Here is a 20236-nt window from a genome sequence, read left to right as displayed (position 1 = left end):
GGCATAGGGGGCCACTTCTGACCAAGCCTCTGGCAGGCTCCAAATCCGATCCGCCCTCTCGCCTCCAGCGGGGTCAGGGGACCCGCCTCCCATGCCCTCCGCCCCCGCCCCGCTCCGCACCGCTGCTCCGTTCCGGGAGGGGCCGGGGGCCGCCCCGCAGCGGCTCGAGGGGTCAGCCCGCGCCTGCCCCCCTTGCTCCTGGGCGCGCCGCGCCTCTGGTGGAGACCCAGGAGCCGAAGACACGGCCAGCCTAGGCGCGATGCACTGCAGCCAAACGCAGCGGCCTGCGCACCGAGCGCGGTGCCAGGCGGGTTGGGTGCCAGGCCCAGCGTGCGCGGGAGTCGGCTGCTCGGTCTTACCGGCCTTTTACTCCTCAGCGCCAAAGCCCACTTTGCCCAATATGACCAGGGCGCCGTCCCTGTCAGGTGCGGCCTACAGACCCCTAGCCCGGCCCCTCCGTCACCAAAAGTAACCTATCCCAGCGGCCAATCCCGTTTCCATCGAGCAACCGAACACACGTCGTCCTGGGCCTTCAGTTACCGACCTCCGGGCCACCACCCTCTACCCGTGCAACTAGAAATCCCGCGAGGCCAGGTTCTCATTAATGCCCCCGCCTCTGCCCGGGACTCCTCTCTCAGACCTAATCGTCCTCTAAACTCTCCCTGCCTGAACCCGGGCCTGACCCTCCTCGCCTGCCCAGTGTTCCCCATCCTTGATTCCGGGACACTTTCAGGACCTTCGCTTACCCCTCCACCCAATCCCTGCCACGCCTGAATCTTTTCCGGACCCCTCACCCCCAACCCCCAATCCGGGACCCAATCCCCCTCTCCCTGGGCCAGGACCCCCGTTTGGTCAGTCCTGGGCCAGCAGCCCTTCCCTCCTGTCGGTCTCCGTCCCTCAATCCTGCAGCCAGCCCCTCCGCGGACCAAAACGGCCCTGGGAAGGCGCCGCCGCCCAGGGGACGCCAACTCAGCCCGGAGCGACCTACCTCGGCCGACAGACGGGGTCCCCAGGCGGCCACTCCCGGCCGGCGCCTTCCCCTGGTGGAGCCGCTGCGCTCCCCGCCGTCCGCGCAGTCTGGCCTCGCATGGGGCCACTCCGCTTAGCGCTGAAGCTTTACAAAATATTAATAATAAAGAAAGCGAGAAAGAAAAAAAGAAAGCCTTCATCCCCCAACTCCCAAATCAATTTTTCAAAGGGGTGGGGCAGAAGGATTCGTTTCGAAGGTGACCCAAACTTCTGCAAAAGGCCAGCGGGCGCTCGGCCTGGCTGGGGCGCCGGGGGCCCGCGCTCCAGGCCAGGCGCGGAGCGGGGCGCAAGCTGGGGGCGCGGGGAGCCCTCCCGCGGGGGGTGGGGGGGCGGCGACGGCACTATTTGACGTGGAGCCGCCGGCTCATCCCGGCGCAGGGATACGAGGCGCACCAATGAGTTCAAATGTCAGGAAGTTTGAGGAGGGGTGAGGCGGCTCCCGGCCGTAGTATCCCTCCGCCGCCTGCCCCAGCTCTAAACCCAGCGGCTCCTCGGGCGCACCATGGCACTGGAGTAGTGCGGGGAGCGCGCCTGGAGCCCCGCGGCCCGCTGCGCCCCGCCCGGGACCCCGCTGCGCCGCCCGCGCCCCCCCAGCCCGCGGGGCCGCCCCTGCACCCCCGCCCCCTCCCCCGCCCGCCGCCTCCGCCGCCGCCGCCGCCGCCGCCGTCTCCTCCCCGCGGCTCCGTCTGCCGCCGCCGCCGCAGCCCGGCTCCGGGGCTGACAAGCAGGTGACAGAGGAGCCGGCGCGCGTGGCTGCGACTGCCCGGGAGAACGCGGCGCGGACTGCAGCCGCCCGGGCCCGCCCGCACGACGCCGGGGCCCGGGGCCAGCGCGTCGGCGCTCGACGCTCGCCGGGGGCGGCCGGCGGCCCCAGCCGCAGCCCCAACCCCGCGGGGGCCGCGCCTCCCCGGCTCCGGGGCCGCGGCGGCGGCGGCGAGCGGGCAGGCGGGCGGGCCGGCGAGCACCCTGGCCGGCGGGGCCCGCGGCGCGCCCCGCGTCCCATGGATATAGCAACAGGTCCCGAGTCGCTGGAGAGGTGCTTCCCCCGCGGGCAGACGGACTGCGCCAAGATGCTGGACGGCATCAAGATGGAGGAGCACGCCCTGCGCCCCGGGCCCGCCACTCTGGGGGTGCTGCTGGGTGAGTGCGGGGTCAGAACGCCCGAGTGGTCATGGGCAGGGGACAGGGGCATCCTCCCGAGGTGGACACAGGCGTCTAGACCAACGGAATAAGGAAATGTTTTGCAGGACATAGGGGTGCGGGGGACACAGACTAGACTTCTGCAGTGATCGCTAGAAGGGCAACAGGCACCCCTAAACAGGCATGCTGGAGGGACAGAGATTTGCAGGAGCACCACCTAGGAGGAGGGAGGCCAGGACAGCTCCAGCTGCCACCCACCATCCTCACTGGGCCTTGGTGCTGGAGCTGCCACTCCCGAGGGGGCAGGAGGCGGACGGCAAGGGTGATGGAAGACCCAAGTAGTCACCTTAGCAAGCTTGGGAGTGGTGCCAGGCTGCTTGATGGAAGGCGCCTCTAAAAGAAAAATGTCCCTTGGGCCACCTGGGTTTTGGGGAGATTGGGGGCAGAAGACCGTGAATGCCACCGTGGGGCGTGTCAGCCAGCAAGCGCCCCAACCTCACTTCGCCTGCCTCGGTCCCAGCCGGCTACCCCGCGCCTTGCCGGGTTCTCGTATGTAGTAACACCAAGCGCTGGATCTCCGGAGGAAGGGAGAGTTGCAGCGCCGAGCCAAGGCTCGAGACCCGCGGCCTCTCCGCGAGGGAGTCCGCGGGCTGGGACGAACCAGCGGAGGCTGCCCGGCCCCTGGTGCGGCGGCCGGGGGAGCGCAGGCGGCGGGCGGCGCTCCCGGGTTGCCTTCGCGCTTGGGGCCCTAGCTGTGGGCACCGCGCGGCCGGGACGCCAGGCTGGTCGGCGCTGACGGCCCGGCTCTTGCCCTGTGCGCTGCAGGCTCCGACTGCCCGCATCCCGCCGTCTGCGAGGGCTGCCAGCGGCCCATCTCCGACCGCTTCCTGATGCGAGTCAACGAATCGTCCTGGCACGAGGAGTGTTTGCAGTGCGCGGCGTGTCAGCAAGCCCTCACCACCAGCTGCTACTTCCGGGATCGGAAACTGTACTGCAAACAAGACTACCAACAGTAAGCGCCTCTCGTCCTCCTCCTTCCCCGCCGCCGCCCGGCACTCGAGCCCGGCCGCCCCCACTGCCAGGCCAGGCCCGTGTCAGCCCAACTGCTGGCTCTGCGCGCCGCTGGGCCCGTCAGCTCCGAGGGCTGCGCGTCTCCCGGCAGGGACGAACGGTCCCAGCCTGGCCGCCACTGGTGGGGTGGCCGGGAGCTTGCGGCGGTCCCTAGTTGCCATCTTTTGTCCGGAAACCTGTACTGGTTGGGGTACAGGACAAGGCCCTTGGCCAACTAGGGGATACCAATCCCTCCGTCCAGGGACAGGGCCTGACCCCACCAAGGCCTAAATTGGGGACCAAGAATTGATTTCCAAACGAAAACAGTGCTTTAGGGAGCCAGGCCTTGGCGGTATGGTTCCCAAAAGTAGGGTTTTAGGGGGGGTTCGGATTCCTGGAGCAAGCAAGTGGAGTTGGGAAGGGGGTGCTGAACTCCCCGAGCAGCTGGGGATGCCTCCTTCCTACCTTGCTGCCTGGTGTACTTTTAGTTCCTGATAGAAAAGGGTGTCCATTCTCTTCAAACCGTTCCATGCGGGAATTTTTCACTTAAAATTCCTGCTGGCTGAAGAAGCTGTCTGGGAAGAGGACCTCAAGAGGTGGCAAACCACAATCTGGGGCTCCTGGAAGGTCGGGGATGGGGGGGGGCAGATGGTGAAGGACTGCCCAAGTCAGCCTTCCCCAGCAGGCCTTCTTTCTTGCAGAGTGTTTGTGTTGGAGAAGGGGGTGGTCTGCTCTGCCCTGGCATAGCCTAAGCCTCGGGGTTGAGTCCAGAGACTATGGGTTGAGCCCTACCTACTGACTTTTGTTTTTAGCTGAGACTGTGGGTTTGACTCGCAAGGTGCTGGGACAGTTAAGAGTAAAAGCAGGCTTTTTCTTTTGACCCTCTGGTTTTTGTGCCTGGCAGTGTGATTAGGAGGGAGGCAGAGAGGAGCAACAGACGAAAAGGGGGTGTGGGGATCCCCAGGGAGGCATTGTGGAGACCAGTGTGGGTGCCTTCGAGAACTTTCTAGTGAGGCCTGGAAGACCCTTTTAGATGGGCGTGCAGGATGGGTAGGCTCTCAGATGGTTCGGGGCTCAGAGGGGGCTGTGTGTGCCCAAGCCTCCAGGAAAAGGTCAGGCTAACCAATGCCTGTGATGATTGCAGCCTCCCTAGCTGCCCAAGGACTGTTCCTAATTCCAGGCCCCGATGGGAAGTGGAGAGGCTGGGGTGCCCCTTCTCCATCTCTCTAGCTGCTTGGCTGAGACCTAGAAATAGCGGGCTGCAAGCCAGAGCCCTGAAGAAGGTATTAGGTTCTTACTCTGAAAGGTTCTGGCTGAGTCCCACAGCAGTGCCTAGCCTGGCTGTGCTCCCCTGGTCTGGAGGTCCAAGAGGACCTGCTCTTTGCACCTTGCTCTTCTTGTCCACTGGGGGCTCTGCCGACAGGAATTGGGGTACATTTCAGAGAGGCAACTTTTTTTGCTGATCCCAGAGTCCAGCCGAGACCTCTCTCTCTCTCTCTGTCTGGAGCACCCCAAATCAGGCGCATTGCCGTTGGTCGGGTTTGTGCTGTGCCTGGACTGATAGGATTCCAGTTCCGGGAGAAAGTGTGGCCGCCAGTCAGCTCTACCACAGGCAGGCATAGAGCAGCACAAATAAAATGGGGAAAGTAGTTTGAGGTGGATACGGTTGGGGGCTTTGGTCTGGCCGAGGGGCAGGGCTCACCAGCCTCCAGCCTACCCATGTCCTGCTGGCCTGCACCTCTTCCTACCTGACCCTTAGCTCAGCTCTGGCAGTGCTGCTTCCAGCTTCGCCACTGGCCTGGATGACTCAACATGTGGGGGCAGGAGGCCGAGGAAACTGGAAATGGCCCTCCAAGGCATTTGTGCAGATTTGGGGGAATTTTTTTTTTTTTTTCCACATACTGGAAGGACCCTTTCCAGCCTCTTATACGTATCTGCCAGGTCTCTTCCGCTCCCCCTCAATCCTTTATGGAGCTTGTGTTTAAAACAAGGAGATGATGCCCCCTGGTTTTTCGGAGCACAGAACTCTAAAGTCACAAGATTTGAGCAGGATGTTCCCTTAGAGCAGAGCGGTCCACCTCCTAATTTTACAAAACAATTAAACAGTTGCAATGGCTTTGTTGAAAGTATATTTGTTTAAAAAAGAAACAAGGCGCCCTAGAGCTCGATGCTTCAATGCAGTCGGGATGTGTTTGCCAGGGAATTTTGGTGCTGGGCGAATCTCAGGTCCGGAGTTCCGAGCCTGGGTCCAGCTAGGCGGCAGCCTCCAGGCGGGCATTATTCACGCCCCTCACGGTGCCTTCCTCCTCCCTCGCCCCCTCTTTCTTCCAATAAGGCCAATTAGGTATCTGCACTAGGCCGGCCAGTTGGGGGCTGAGGAGGGGTTGTTATCAAGACAATCCCGTGGACAAATACCCCGGGCGGGTCTCGCCTCAGCGTTTCTCAGGGAGAGCCAGTGCAGCGAGGCAGGCAGGGGCTCACTGGGGAAGCGATGTTCTTTGCACAATAAAAGTGTGTTTCACGATTTATTTTTTTCCTTTGAGGATCGCAGATGCGTATTTATTGCATCTGTGCGTAAATGCTTCTAAGACAAGAATCCAGGCAAAGTGGGCGCAGAAACGTGCCTTCTCGATTTTGTGCAGCCTGTGTGTCAGCGGTATAGGGAAATGAACACACCATCCCCCGCCCCCCCAGTAACTTTTGAAAAATATGTCCTCGCCCCGGTGAGGAGCTGCGGGGTTCGGTCCTTAGAAAGAGGTTGCTATTTTTATTAAGCGTCTCTTCTTCCTTTCGATTTGTTTTCAAGATCCGAGACACCCAGAAGCGCAACGTTATTTTACGCACCACGGGGGTGATTAATTGACGTTCGGGCACATTTAATACTATTTGCTAAAATCCACCCGCACGTCCTGGACGGATGCAACAGAGCGCGCGGGCCACGGCATTTGGGCAATTTCACGCGTAACTCGAAAAGTTTACTTTTTCTCCGTACGTGTTTTCTGGAGGGCTCCTTCTTTAAAAAAAGGGCGGGCGGGGGGGTGGGGGAGGCGTCGGATCGTTTTGCGCCCGAGGCTCTGGCCCCTCGGCAGCCGGAGCTCCTTCTCCAACAGAAAACCAGGTTAGAAGCCGGGAGGAAACGGGACCTCCAAACGCAAAATCACGGACACCTCTCTCTCCTTCCTCCTCCTGAGAACACATGAAAAAAAAAATTTTTTTTAATGACAACATAATGCCCCCCCGCGCCCCATTTTTTTTTTCTTGGTGGCTTTGGCCAAGTAGAATTATGTAAGTCCCCTTTCTTGCCGTCTGTCGCTCGTCTGGAAAGCGTTTCTATCCTGAGGAGGTGGCGAATTCCTGGAGGAGGCTCCGGAAGGGGGGAGGGTCGGTGGGAGAGTCCAAAAATCTGTCACAAAATGGAGTCTAATCGCTTGTAAGACAGCTCCCAGGCCAGGCGACCCGAGATTCGTTGGTGTGCGAGCGGGAGCCTGCGCGCGCCGGAGGACGCGGTGCTCCTGCTCGGGCCACGCTCCCACCTCGGCGTCCTGGGCTGGCGGCGCCCTTCCGCCGGCCGGGCCTGCCCGGGCGGCCTCACCTCTCGGCACGCAGAGTTACAGGGCTCCGCTGAGCCTGCGAGGGTCCCCTTGGGCTCCCCTGCCCAGGTAGGATGCGCCCACCCGCGGAAGGGGGAGCAGCGAGACTTGGAGTTTCAGAAAAAACTGAGTCCTGGGTTGTTTTGTTTTGTTTTGTTTTGTTTTGTTTTGTTTTTTGGTAAATCCGCTCCAGTGGCCCAACCTGGCTCTTCCCAGCGCATTCCTCTCCTTGGAAGTGTTTACACCGGGAAAGGCCTTCCAGGGAGGCTCACCTCTCCTCAGAGCCCCAGCACTGGCACAGTAGGGGTGTGGCACAGCCCAGGGAAAGCAAAGTCAGGCTCCAGCCTTTTCTGCCTGCTCTTTCTCCCAGCTTGGAAGGACTCCTATAGGCCTTACTGCGGGGTGCCAGTTACCAGCAGCACCTCCTCTACCAGTAGGCATCCCAGCTGGCATGGCCCCCACGCATCTAACCCGGAGCGGCAGACATCCCAGCCCACACCCTGAGGTAGAGGTCCTGTCCTGGAAATGGGTCTGCTCGGAAGGCAAAGCCAGCGCTTTGCCTTATAAAAAGGCCTCCGTAGTGTCCTTCCTGGGGCTTCAAGGGCCGAAGGGCTCACCGTGTCAGCCCGAGTGTGGGGACCCTCTGGCCCTTGGGAAGGCACCCCCCACTTAACCCCCCCCACCCCACCCCCCACCCCCGCCAGCACCCTGACTGCAGGTAGAAGAGTAAGCAAAGGGCTTCCTGAAGCTGCGGTCATCTGCTGCTGAACGGAGGCATTATTCATAGCTGACTCCTGGCTCACCCTGTATTCCCCAGGCTCTGGGCTAACGCAGCCTAATTTATTTGCAGGATTTTTCTTGAGTAGGAGAAGAAGGCTGTGAGGATTTCCTCTGGGGTATGTGACTGTCGACCCTCAGCTCCCTCCCGTCCTGCCCCTTGGAGCCAGGCTTAGGGCCACACAGTCCTGGCATCTACCTGAGCCACTTCTGTAAAATGGGGACATATCCACCTGGGAGAAAGGATTCTAATAAGGATTCGAGATAACATGCCCCAAAGGACCTGGCATCTTGCCTGGCATGTTGTTAATACTCTGGAAATTATTGTTGTCGCTATTATCACCATCAGCGTGGCCAGAATGTCTTGTCGCCGAAGACATACCAAACTGCCTCTGCGTTCCATGCCAGAGAAAGGTGCAGCTGGCATGGTAGGCTTGCCGTGAACCTCTCTGTGCAGGGAAGATGAGGAGCACCCCTGGGAAAATCGCTCCCTTTGCCTGAGTGGGGCGCTGTGAGGGCCAGCATTCCTTCAGTGATGAAGAGAACTCTAGGTTCTGAGACAGAACTGGATTCACCTCCCAGCCCCACCATTCAGCAGCCGTGTGATCTCAGCCAAGTGACGACCTGTCTCTGAGCCCCAGGTTCTCCATCAGCAAATTAGGAGTGATGATACAACACCCCGGGGTGGTTGCAAGGATAGCATGAGGTGTCTGGTGAGGCTGCAGTAAGTGTTCCAAACTCCATGGGATCCAGTATCGTCGTCACGACCTCCAGAGAGGCAGAAAAACTGATTGTAGAGATCAGAACAAATGCCACCTGTGCATGATCGGGAAGGGCAGGTATCAGGATGGGCCTGGTGTTCTGGCCTGTTTCTCTTTGGGGCAGGGGTGCGTGAGAGGGAGTGGAAGTTGGTCCAGAGCGAAGGTCTTTCCACTGGGGAGCAACTGGAATCTCTAGAGTCTGAGTACAGCTTGGAAAATCCTACACGGAAGTCTAATTTCATACTTGGAAAACCCTTTGTGCTTACTGTTTTTTTGTGATTCAAATGGCGGGGGGGGGGGCTGACATCTCTGAGGATGAGGGGGAGATTCAGAAGGCAGGGTGGGGGGGGGGGACGTGAGGGGAAGAGATCTAGGGATCTGTACCTTTCTCAGAGAGAAGATGAGGTTTAAAAGGTAGAGAAACACCAGCTCAGGTGGTCAGAAGGATCCTCCAGCCCACAGAGGTCTGTTCTGTCCATGATGGGCTGGCAGTTCTTGCCCAGGGAATTTCCTCTGTCCTGTGGCCATGAGGGTTTTAAAACAGAATAGGAGGGAAAAAATCCCAGTCCTACTTTGGCATTAGTTAGGCTGAGGACTGGAGGATACACTCAGCGACATGAGTTATAACTTCCAATTCGTTGGACACCGCAATCAGGCCTCAGCTTCAAGGGAGGGAGGAAGAAAGGGATGGTCCACTCATCCAAGGAGCCCGTGTGAGCTGTCAGTCAGTTGAGGGTGCAGGAGGACCCAAAACTCTTGGCTTTCTGGCTGACCCAGCCCTCTCCATCTCCCAGATTCTGTGCTGATGGCAGCAGAGAGCAAAACCAAAATTATAGATATTTATTGCTACTGCAGTCAGAAGTGGGGAGGCAGCGGTAGTGAGGGGAGGGTAAGGCTGAAAACCATATTTGAAAAAGTTGATTCACGAAGGCAGAGGAAGCAAAGTGGCAGACGTTTGCCATTTCATCGACCGGCTGGTGTTCTCCATTCATGTCATAAATGTCTCCTGTCATTTGAAGCCAAAAGCAACATGATTTGGTTCCCCGGTGGCCTATAGGGTTTTTCTCTTTTTTTTGCAGTAAATGTTTATTTGTTAATAATATACTTTAAACAGCCTAGCCTTGACCTCAAGTCTCCCGAAGCATCCATCTTCTCTCAGAAAAATCTTTCAAGGTTTGTGTAATTTTGGGGGGAAGGTGTAACTGACGGGGCAGTGAAGGGCCTGTGTTTGCTTTAACTACTGCTGCCTTGTGGAGTAGTGGGGTATAAGGGGCCACTGTGCTCAGAATGGCAACTTTCTTGGGTTTCAGGCCTGGCTGACAGCACTTCCTCACTGCCCTTTACCTTTGCTTCGCCTGATCAGAACAAATAAATTTCTGCGAGGGCCCTTCCTTTGTTATTCCCGGGGCAATATTGTATCCATTTCTGTTCAGCTTCTTGACTGGCAGCCACTGGACCTGCCCTGTCAACCCTGGGGCCCTGAAGGGGGGTTGTGGGGAGTACAGGGGTCCGGGGGATATGTGAGTACATGGGGGGGGGGGGCTTTGTCTCCATCGGGAGCCTGGCTCAGACTGGCCCCCGGACCGAGTGTGCTGGCTGATGGCAGAGCACCTGGCTGGCCCTGCACTTGGTGAACTGGGGGAAGTGTTGCTGAAGGAAAAACCTAGTTCCTGGAGTTTGGTTCCAGAAGAAACAAAGATGTTTGCTTCCTGGCGGCCCGTGCTTAAGAGGTTTCCCTGGGAACTGTGAGGTGGCTGCCAGCCGGGGAGGGTTCTGAGGGCTGCTGGGAGCAACAGAGGTGCCCACCGGGGCTGGCAGGCGTGAGGAGACCCCCGAGCTGCCAGCTAGATGCAGAAAGCTGAGATAGCATGCTGGACCGCCGGATGCCCAGGATTCCCCTTATCCCAACCCCCGGGCACCTCTGTTGGGTGCTGGCGAAGCAGTGACGGGAGAGAAGCAGGAGCCGTGGGTCAGGACAAGCTGGGTGTGACTGCTCTTCCCCCTTCTCCCACCTCCTGGTTTCCTCCGGGACTCCGTGACTGTTGTCATGTGATTCCTGAATCGCCATAGTTACGGGGCTGTCGGGGTCTGGGCGCCCGCCCAGGCCTGGAGCTGCCCGAGCCTGTGGAGATGGAGAGGACCAAGGTGCTCTGGGAGCCACCTCCTGAGAATGGAGAGCCTCCTGGGTGGGGCACATTTTCTCACACTTTCTCAAAGGAAAGTACAAAATTGCAAGTCCAGGTCGGGGATCCAGAATGTCTCTGGTTCTTGTGACACAAGCCAAAGACCTTTAGGTAAGGCTCTTCTTGAGCCTCAGTTTCCTCCTCTGTGAAACAGGGGTGATAATTACAATCTCACAGGATAAAGGGAGTCAACCTCTGGGGATAAAGTGAAACAAACCCAAAGGTGCCAGCCTGCATTGGGCACTCAGTCAATGTATATTTCCTTCCTTCCTGCCTGCCTGCCTGCCTGCCTGCCTGGGAAGTGAGCTGGAGACGCCCTGCCTGGCAGGAATGCATTGTCGGCCTTTCAGAGCAGGCCCAGAGAGTGTAGCCTCCTAAACAGGCCTCCCAGAGTGGCCTAGCCCACCCTCCTCCTGCTCCTTACCCAGGTCTGTGGCCTGTGGTTTGAATTTTTCCCTTGAAAAGGTAATGGGACAGGTCTGGCTGTCAGAAACTGGTCCTTGGAGGCAGGCAGGCAGGCAGGCAGGCAGCAGCCTCTGGATGGCTCCCCATTGCTACTGAGGCACATAGGTCCTGCCTTTAGCCAGCCTACTCTTGAACATGGCCAGTGTAGCTGTGAACTCCCAGGAGCAGAGCCTTCTTGACCTCAAGAGGGGCAGGCTGAAGTAGTATATCTAGAAAGAAAAGGAACGGACATTTCTTGAGTGCTGCGATGTGTACTGACCTTTATTGCTCTAGGTCCCTGGGTAGGTGAGAAGACCGAGGTGGAGAGAGTTGTAACTTCTCTCAGGTCCAGAGTTTCTCTGTAGCACAATTTTCCCAGGTGGGTCTAACTGCCAAAGCTGATGGCATCCCTAAGTCCTCAAGTTCTACTCTCCCTGAAGCCCCAGATTCTGCTCTGGGCAACTGTGATTCTCCTTAGAGCACCCAGCCTGAAAGGTGTGGGGGTGGGGGCGGTTACTGCCGCAGGGTTGGAAGGGCTTGGGGTTGGGGGTCACTGCCCTCTTCGCACTAGAATGTCCGTGTAGGGCCAGCCCTTGCCAGAGAAGGAAAAAGGTTAGAATAACTGCCTTTCCCCGGTGGTGAGCTTCCTTCCCCGCCAGAGGCGCGCACGGGCGGGGCGGCTTCCCGAGGTCTCCACCCGTGCCCTCCTCCAGGCCCACCTCTTGGAGGGTTTCTGCTCCTCGTTCTTCTCATTCCCCAAGTCGGGCAGCGCGGTGCACAAGCTCCTAGGCTCTGGGGCTCCTCAGCTGAGCCGCGGGCGCCAGCAGCGGTTGATGAATTTCGGTGTCACCAGGGGTTTAGCCCGGATTTGGGAACCGCGCGCTCTAATACGCGCACACGGTCCTGCCCTTTCTAAAGCGCAGCCCTTTCACCCAGCCGCTGATTTATGAAGGAATCCGATCCTGGGACGGGCTGGGCTGGAGCCGGGAACCCGGGCCCCTGCTGCAACCTTCGGACTCCTTCGTGTTTCGGGGGCCCTTGGTGGCTCCCGGTGCTTTCCTAGGCTGGACTTGGGGCGCCGTGCCGGGTGGGGTCTTCCACAACCCAGGAGGAGCGAGTCCTCTCGGAGCCACTTAAACCCGCTGGAAGGGAGCGAGGCCGGTGGAGAGAGTTTGCATTTTCTTTCGGATTTGAGCAAAGCCCTCGCCCCTCCCCAAGCCCTCCCGCCGACCCCCTCGGGCAGGCCCAAAAGCAGCGGGTTCGGGAGGTTTGTTTATCGAGAGCACAGAAAATTGAAAAAAGAATCTAAGACCTTTCTCCCGCCTGAGAAACGTGCAAAGTCCCTCAGCTCCTGGAGGCAGCGAGGCGACCCCAAACGCAGAGTTCCCGATACAGACGCTCCGGCCGAGCCCAGCCCCCTCCCTCCTGCGCCCTGGCCTTCGTGCGCGGCGGGAGGGCAGAGGTTTTTCAGATTTGGTTTGTAGGGGGGGAAATGTGGTTGTATCAATCCACAAATATTTACTCTTAACAGACTTGTATCTGTGGAGATTTCGAACAAAGACAGTTTAGGGGGATTACAAAAACCCTAAACCCCGTTTTTCTCTCGGACTTGGTGCTCTAAATGCCAATTACAGGCGAGCCATATCCAACAGCAACGGGAAGAGGGGGGAAGGGTCGGGAGGGGTTGGGGGGTGAGTCCAGCCATTAAATGTAACTTTTCATTATGAAAAGGATTTCGCTGGTTTTATCTTCTAATAAGATTATGTCACGAACACAAGTACCTAGGATGCTGCTGAGTGACAGGGCTCTGTCTGTTTAATCAGAGGCTGCGCCGCTCTGACCGCGGGGCCCTTTGTCCGACGGAGTGAACGACGGAAACTTGCCGTCCTAATCCCCTTATTCATGTCAAGCAGAGAAAAGAAGCCGAGCACCTTACAACCGTGTGCCCTCCACCCCTTCCGAGGGCTGCGGGAGGAGGGGAGCTCCGGCCTGTCGCCCCGGGGGCGACTTTCGTTTCCGAGGGCGCTTGGGTCTCCTGAGCCGGCCAGGCATTGCAATAGGGGTGGGGGAAGGGGTTGCTTTTTGGGAGCCTCAATTGTCAGCTTCTGGAAAATGGGGGCAACGGCGCCGCGACCAGAAGATGCCGATTGGGAGGGGGGAGACTTTTTGCCTCCACTGACGGAAAGCACGGGCCACTCTGTCCCCTCTTCCCAGGAAAGGTGGCGCTGGGGGGTGCACACCCACCATCCCCATGAAAGCGGGATTGACAAGGAGGGAGAGGCCGAATGGAGATGCCAGGCTGGGGTCCTGCACGGGGCGGATTTCGTTGGATCCCTGGGACTGATGTCGAGACGCTCTTACTCCTGCAGGAGTATCCGGGGTTGACCATTCCCGGCTGCTCGCTCGGCCCCTTTCTTCTGAGGGCGAATTCCTTTGTTCGACCCCCGCGGAAACCCGCTTCTCCGCCGGGCCCGTGGCGCCTTTATTCTCGCCACCGCTGCTGCCGCCACCCCGTCCCACAGTGTACAGACCTTTCCTGTGCCCCCCACCCCCACCCCCGGGCCGCACAGACCCAGTCGGGTGTGCCGACCGGCCCCCTCGACGTCTCTGCCTTGCCCCGACCGGGCTGCCTGCTCCGACAACTAGAACTCCAGTCCGCACAGCGGGCGCCACGGGACGCGGACTTTAGCCGCCGGCATCCACCTCCGGGCAGTCGGAAGCTGCGGGCGTCGGAGAAACGGCCCCGGGCGTGGTTCCGGGTCGCTGCACCGGCTGAAAAAACCAAAAGCAAAACCACCCAGCAAACGAAACCTGTGTGCTCCCGGGGCTCCGCTCTGCACCCCTCCAGAGGACCAGGCCGGCTACCTCCTGGCCAGTGTTCTAGCATCTCAGATCGAAGGCCCCAGAGTCAATGGAGCTGGAGAGGAGACTTTGGAGGAATTTGTCTCTAACATACCCAGCTCCTTGGCCTCCTTTTAAAGCTCTTAGTCTGTGCTCTGGGGCAGTCACGCAAGGACCCCAGTGTGCCCTGGGAGCTCTCTGGAGACGCCTGACTGCTCACAGTCTCCTCCCTCCCGAGCCCAGGCTCCGGTGCGGGAGGATCGGGCTGAAAGCAGGGTGTCACCTCGTAAAAGCGACAGGCAAGGGCTGTTTTATGGGGAGGGAGAAGGGGCAGGAAGTGATGCTTCCATCTCTGGCCGCGCAGGGATGGAGAGCCACGAAGGAGAGAGTAGTATCTGGGAGGGGGACCAAGGGGACAGGGCAGGGTCAGAGACAGTCGGGTCTGTGACCATTAAGCATGGGGACTGACAGACCCGGGAGCTGGGACCTCACCTCCTGAGGGTTCCCTCCCGAAGCCCTCTCTGCAATCCCGTGCTCAGCCATCAGCTCCGGCCCTTCCTCCCGAGCTGGGGCGGGGGAGACACTTTCTCCCTGGAAACACTTGATACCAACTTTGGTTTTTTGGCAAGAAAAATAAGCCTTGTTTGGAAAGGGGGGGTGGTCGAGTGAGCGAGGGAAGGAGCGAGCCGGCGGCAGAGCAAACTTTGCGGATTAGGTTTCAGCGCCTCCACCCCACCCCCAGCCCCTCGGCGGTGATTTGTGTGCGGGGGTCTGTGACCCTACGAGGCATCAAACGGCCCGCGGGAACCGGCGGAGTTCAGAGGGACAGTGGGCAGAGGGGCGGCCTAAGACAACGCAGATGGTTCATATCAGCCCGGCCTGGCCAAGCCCTGGGCCCACCGGCCTGGGCTGCTAGGCAGGGAAGAAGCCTGGGGTATTCCGGGGAGACCAGTGCCTGAGCTTTAACAGGGGGCCAGAAATGCAGCAGTCAATGCTCAGCCGATCTCAGCTGAAAGGAGGTGAGGGGCTGGTGACAGAGTTCCTCCACTAGGTGGTCCTGACCCCACCCAGCTTAGGAGGAGCCTGACCCTCCGTGTCTACCCTGAGTAGCCTCTGGTCCAGAAAGGAGACCCTCCAGCCTCTGCCCTGCAGGCAGCTGGGGCTCAGCCAGGTCATAGTATCCCTCTTCCAGGGACCCCTAGTGACCTTCTTCTCAGGGATGTGCCCTACCCCTAGCCTGCCTGCTGTATGGGAAGTGGGAGACCCCTACCTCCCTCTCACATTCATTCATTCATTCATTCATTCATTCATTCATACATTCATTCTACCACTGTGGTAGAATGCCCTTCCCTTCTCCGCCCACTTGAGCCCTTCTGCCTGGCCTGGCTAACTCTGAGGGACCCCTTTCTTCCTCCTAGCCCCAGGGGAAAGCTAAGAAGGAGGCTCACTCCTACTTAGCCCAGGGCCCTGCTTGATCAGGCTGAGAGGGGCTCTTGTGTCTGAGACTGCTGCCCCCTCTCCCGAGAGGTGGAGACTGGCTGGCTGTCGACACAAACAGGCCCAGGCTTCCCTGCCGTGTTTCAAGGGCCTGGCTTTCTCTGCCACCTCCAAGAGCCCTCCTCAGTGACCACAGAGTGGGCGCACCAGGAACATACCCACCACCCATACTTTGCACTGCTTCAGCATGTGCCAGATGAAGAGCTCTTCAGGATCCTTGTAGAAAGGGGAAAACTGAGGCCCAGGTGTGGCTAGTATTTGCCTCAAAGCTCACACAGTTGTGGCACAATGGGGGACGGGAACCCCAGTCTGCCCACTGCCAAGTTAGGGGGTCTGTGTGGCAACTCCACAATTCTTTCTAGAACCCTCTGCCAGACTCTGGCTTTGCCACTGGCTTACTCTTTTTTCCCTAGTCTGAGGTCACTGGGAGGGGAAGGCCCTTCAACCCTGGTTCCTGAGGGGGGTAACAGGCATGTCTCCATGATGGAATGAGTTGGGAAGCTTTCTGGATAGCAGAATTTGGGAATTTTATCTTCTAAATTGGGACATGCAGGGACAAGAGCCAGGTGAGCACAGTGCCACATCCCACCATCCATTCCTCTGTCCTTCTAGTGTCTGACTTCCAGACACCCTGGGCTCAGCCCTTCCTCTCTAAAGTGGGTCACGGGGAGGCCAGCAGCCTGGCCAGGGCCAGAGAGGGCCAGTGGGCTGCCAGGACCCCTCGGGGTTCTGTCTCCCAGGGTCCCTGCCTCAGGGGAGCAACCGGCTGGGTCATCTGTACACGGAAGACACATCTGTACTGCACATGTTGGAGGCTGAGCAGAGGACATGTGGTTTGGGATGTGTTATCTTAATCATATTTATTAGCCAATCCTGAAATTTAAAAAAAAAAAAAGAGTTCGATATTGTCAACATTGGGAAAAGATCCCCAAATCTACACGGCGACAGACCAGCAGAGGCTGCCAGCAACAGCCAGGTTTCTTTCAGCTGGGATCAGGACACAGCTTTGGAAGTTCTTTGGGTTGTTCTAGTGTGATGGAATCTCTGTGCTGTGAAACAACACTTACTGCTTTCATTTTCCCAAGCAGAGATCTGAAGCAAAATTAATTACCCCGCCTTGACTGATAGTTGCTTTGTTGGAGTATGGTTCTAATCCTTATTAACATTCTCTAAAGTCAGGCATGAAATATGACTTTTACACCACACTCTTTGGCATATGTTTTTCTTTTCCAGGATATTTTTCAGGCTATCTCCAAGCCTCACTGCTGTTCATTATTTTTGCCATAGGCCTAAAAGTTGCCAGCCCCAAAGCCAGTCTCGCACAGAGCGCAGCCAAGGGGGTAGGGAGAGGGAGCGACATCTCTACTCGACTGGCTTCTGATTATTGAGCTTTGAATGTTTTCCTCCATCATGTTTTTTATTAAAAACTCCAGCATATTTACGCTTGATGGTGTCTTCAATTAGGTTAAAAAAAAAAAAAAAAAGCAGGGGGTTCCCCTTTCTATAGCAGTATGTAAAGAAAATAGTTGTTATGACCGCAAAATTACCGTCCAAAGCTGGTTCTAGTAAAGCTGGCCCTGCTTTGACAAGCCCAGCAGGCTGGAAGCTTTTTTCTGAGTGTTCCAGCTGCTGGGGAAACAGACCAGAGAGGAAGCCCACAGAAGCCTCCGTTCTGCAGGATACTCGGGCGGCCTCGCAGGAGCTAACACTTCCCGAGTTTCTGAGCTGCAGAAGGGGGCCCGGCTGCAGGGGGCTTGCTGATGGGCAGGCCTGGCCCAGAGAGCACACAACAGCAGCAGCGGCAATAATAACCACAGCTGATGCTCGTTGAGTGCTCATGGTTTGTCAGGCACAGCTCTAAGCACTTCACAATTTTTTTAATGTTTTTTTTTTTAATGTTTATTTATTTTTGAGAGGGAGAGGCACTGCGCAAGAGGTAGAGGGGCAGAGAGAGGGAGACACAGAATCCGAAGCAGGTTCCACACCGTCAGCACAGAGCCCGATGCCGGGCTCGAACCCACCAACCCTGAGATCTTGACCTGAGCAGAAGTCGGATGCTTAACCGACTTGAGCCACCCAGGCATCCCCAGCACTTCGCAGGTTTTAAAGGCGCTGTGACATGGATGTTGTGATTATTTACTTAGATGAGAAGCAGAGGCACAGAGAAGTTGAGTGACTTGCCCAAGGGCACACAGCTAGTAAGTGGAACCAGAGTTGGGGACCAGGCATTCTGTCAAGAGAAAACCTCCAGCAATCCTTTAAGAGGGCAGATTTTAGCCCCTTTCTGGGTTCGGGGTCCTGTGGTGGCCAGGCACCAGAGCTGAATGTTATTTGTTGAACGAATGCCTCATAATTCATGGCCAGTGTTTATTGCACACTGCCTATGGGTTTGATGGGAATTATCTCATTGAATTTTCTCACTGCCCTGGGGCAGGCATTATTAGTATCATTTCCCATTTTGCAGCATTGAAACTTGACCTGAGACGTGCCCTGATTTCCCCAAGGTCACATAGCTTAAGATAGCAATGATAAGAGCTACCATCTATTGGGCACAAGTTTGGTTAGGCTCGGGGCTAAGCCCTTGGCATTCCAGATCGCAGTGAGTGCTCCCAAAAGGACCATTGTTTACCTAGGTTTCCAGGTGACAGAACTGGGGCTCAGAGAGGTAAAGCCACACACCCAGAGTCACACAGCTAGTGGGGGGAGCTGCTCCAGCACGGAGCTGTCATCTGTAGGTGGGAAGACTTGTCCTCTTGAGGACTTCTCAGCCTCAGCCTGGGAGCGGGGGTGGTGGTGGGGAGCACCTGAACCATGCCATCACCTTCTCCGTGGCTCTCGCTTGGGCCGAACAACTATCCTGACAGCAGGTGGGCATACTTTGGCATTGAGGGGATGAGTGTGCCTGTGGCTACTTGGCACGAGGCAGCCTCCCCTCCTAACCCTGTTTTATAGGTAGGGAAACCAAAACACAGAGAACTTAAGTGACTTGCCCTGGGTCACACAGCTAGCGAGCAGCTGATGGGAATCAGGCTCAGGTGTTCTGGCTTTGGGGTGTTGTTTCTCAGACTGAATCATCATCTCTATCGTCGGCATTGTCGGCATCATGCGTGACCGTCCCCAAGTGCCTTCTGAGTGCTTTGCAAATACACAGTGACAGCAGGGAAGTTCAGAGAGGGAACGAGATTCCCCCCACCCCCAATTGCATACTGCTGGTATGTGTCCTACTCAGGACAGGGCACAGGGAAGCAGACCCAGCCCGTAGATGGGAGTTCACCAGCCCTCACAGGGCCACCTTTACCCCTGCCCTGCGGGTACAGCAGCTCAGGGCAGGCGCTGTCTGCCCTTTGAAGGGGACAGCGCCTCAGTGTGTCACTTTGAACTGCAAAGGGGCCTGTGGTGAGGGCTTGGCCCCCTCCCACAGGCCCCTGCCCGCCCACCCGTCCAGGTCTGGTTCCAGTCGGCAGGCCTGGAGCCGGAGGGGCGGGCAGGGCGGCGGCCCCCCTGTGGGATGTCAGCCTGATAAGTGAGCAGCGGCAGACCCCTGAAGGAGGATGGAGCTGGCCGCCCACTGGTCCTGCCGTCCCACGTGGCAAGAGTTCAGGCCCGTCACCAAAGTGCCAGCCTCCCACAGACATGCCCTCGTGGCTGCAGAGAAACATCTCCCTGAATGTGGAAGATTTAAATTAAAATAACAGTGATGATAGCAAGGATAGTAATAACAAGAACTTGTAAATGGAAGCAACTAGCCCTGGGGCGTAGGGAGTACCATGGAACCAAGCCTGTGCTCTACTTGGTGAGTGCTCATGGCAGGGGGTCACGAGGGGTGTTGGGTAAGAGACTGGTGCATCTCTGAGCAGCTAATTACCAGAAACCCAGCTGGGGAACTTGGAGTTGCTCAGCCAGGTCCTGGCTAAGCTGGGCTAGGAAGGGGTAGGCCCACCCTGTCCTCAGAGAGCCCCTGGGGGAAGCAGGTGGGGGGAGGGGGCACAGTTAAGTAGAAATCAAGCCTGCTCAGTCCCCATGTCTGGAATATGCTGACCTCTTTTCTGATTTTGTGGCCCAAGAACTGATCGCTTGGGAGGCCAAGATTCTTAGCCAGGTAGACAGAGAAAAGATGCCGGTGCTTTGGAACCTCAGGGTTCAGAGTTTGATCTGGCTGTGTGACCCTGGGTTTGATGCTTTACCTCTCTGTACCACACTTCTCTCAAAGGCTGTTGACGAGCAACAACAGCCTCAGGGCAATGATGGAATTGAAAAGAGAAAGCAGATGCAATGTCTTCAGATTAGGTATTTGGTTCTTGCTGCTGCTGTTGTGGATGCTCCCGTAGTCCTTTGTGTTGGGCCTGAGCCTGTGTCTGGCTTTGGTTGTATGTGCCAGGCAGAACCTTGGCTAGAGTTCTGTGTTTGAGCCATGCCTTGGCCAGGACAGGGCATGATACCTCATAGGTGCTTGCTTAGTATTGAAAGAAAAGTGTAGAGAAATAGCTGAGGGGCTCAACTGGCTGGGCTAGACACCAGGTTCAGCCTCTGTCTAGCTGGGCAACCCTTTGCAAGTTCCTCAGCCTCTCTGAGCCTCTGTTCCCTCATTGGTAAAACAGAGGTACTCAAAGAACCTAGCTTCTAGGGTTGTCCTGAGGATTAAATGAAATAGTGCATGAACAAGGGCCATACCGGTCGGTGTGAGCTGTTGTTGTTAGCAGGAAGGGCAGTGGGTAGGGATCTGGTTAATAACACAGAACAGCAAGAATCTGTGCTGAGTTTCCCTGGGCAGGTGTCTGTGAGATGGGCGGTGGGAGCTGAGAGGATTTGGGAGGGCATTCCAGGTAAGGGCACAGGAAGCAGGAATATTAGGGGTTAAATTGGTGGGCTGAGAAAGTGGGCTGGGACAGTGATTCTGGCTGGAGAGGCTGCCTAGGGGCTGCTG

At 57.6% G+C, this 20236-nt stretch overlaps 1 protein-coding gene across 2 annotated transcripts in view; it reads left to right on the top strand.

The window, feature by feature from the left end:
• Window positions 1-1989: 1989 nt before the first annotated feature.
• LMX1B (LIM homeobox transcription factor 1 beta) overlaps window positions 1990-20236 on the top strand; it is an 80468-nt gene continuing 62221 nt past the window's right edge. For both annotated transcript variants that reach the window (XM_058694107.1, XM_058694106.1), the window contains exons 1-2: window positions 1990-2169; window positions 2995-3181. In XM_058694107.1, coding sequence (XP_058550090.1) covers window positions 2031-2169; window positions 2995-3181 — 326 coding nt within the window. In that variant the 5' untranslated portion in view covers window positions 1990-2030. The remainder of the gene's footprint in view (window positions 2170-2994; window positions 3182-20236) is intronic.

The sequence above is a fragment of the Neofelis nebulosa genome, chromosome 12, assembly GCF_028018385.1.
Source record: "Neofelis nebulosa isolate mNeoNeb1 chromosome 12, mNeoNeb1.pri, whole genome shotgun sequence".
Lineage (NCBI taxonomy): Eukaryota > Metazoa > Chordata > Mammalia > Carnivora > Felidae > Neofelis > Neofelis nebulosa.
This window is presented reverse-complemented; position numbering and strand designations above follow the sequence as displayed.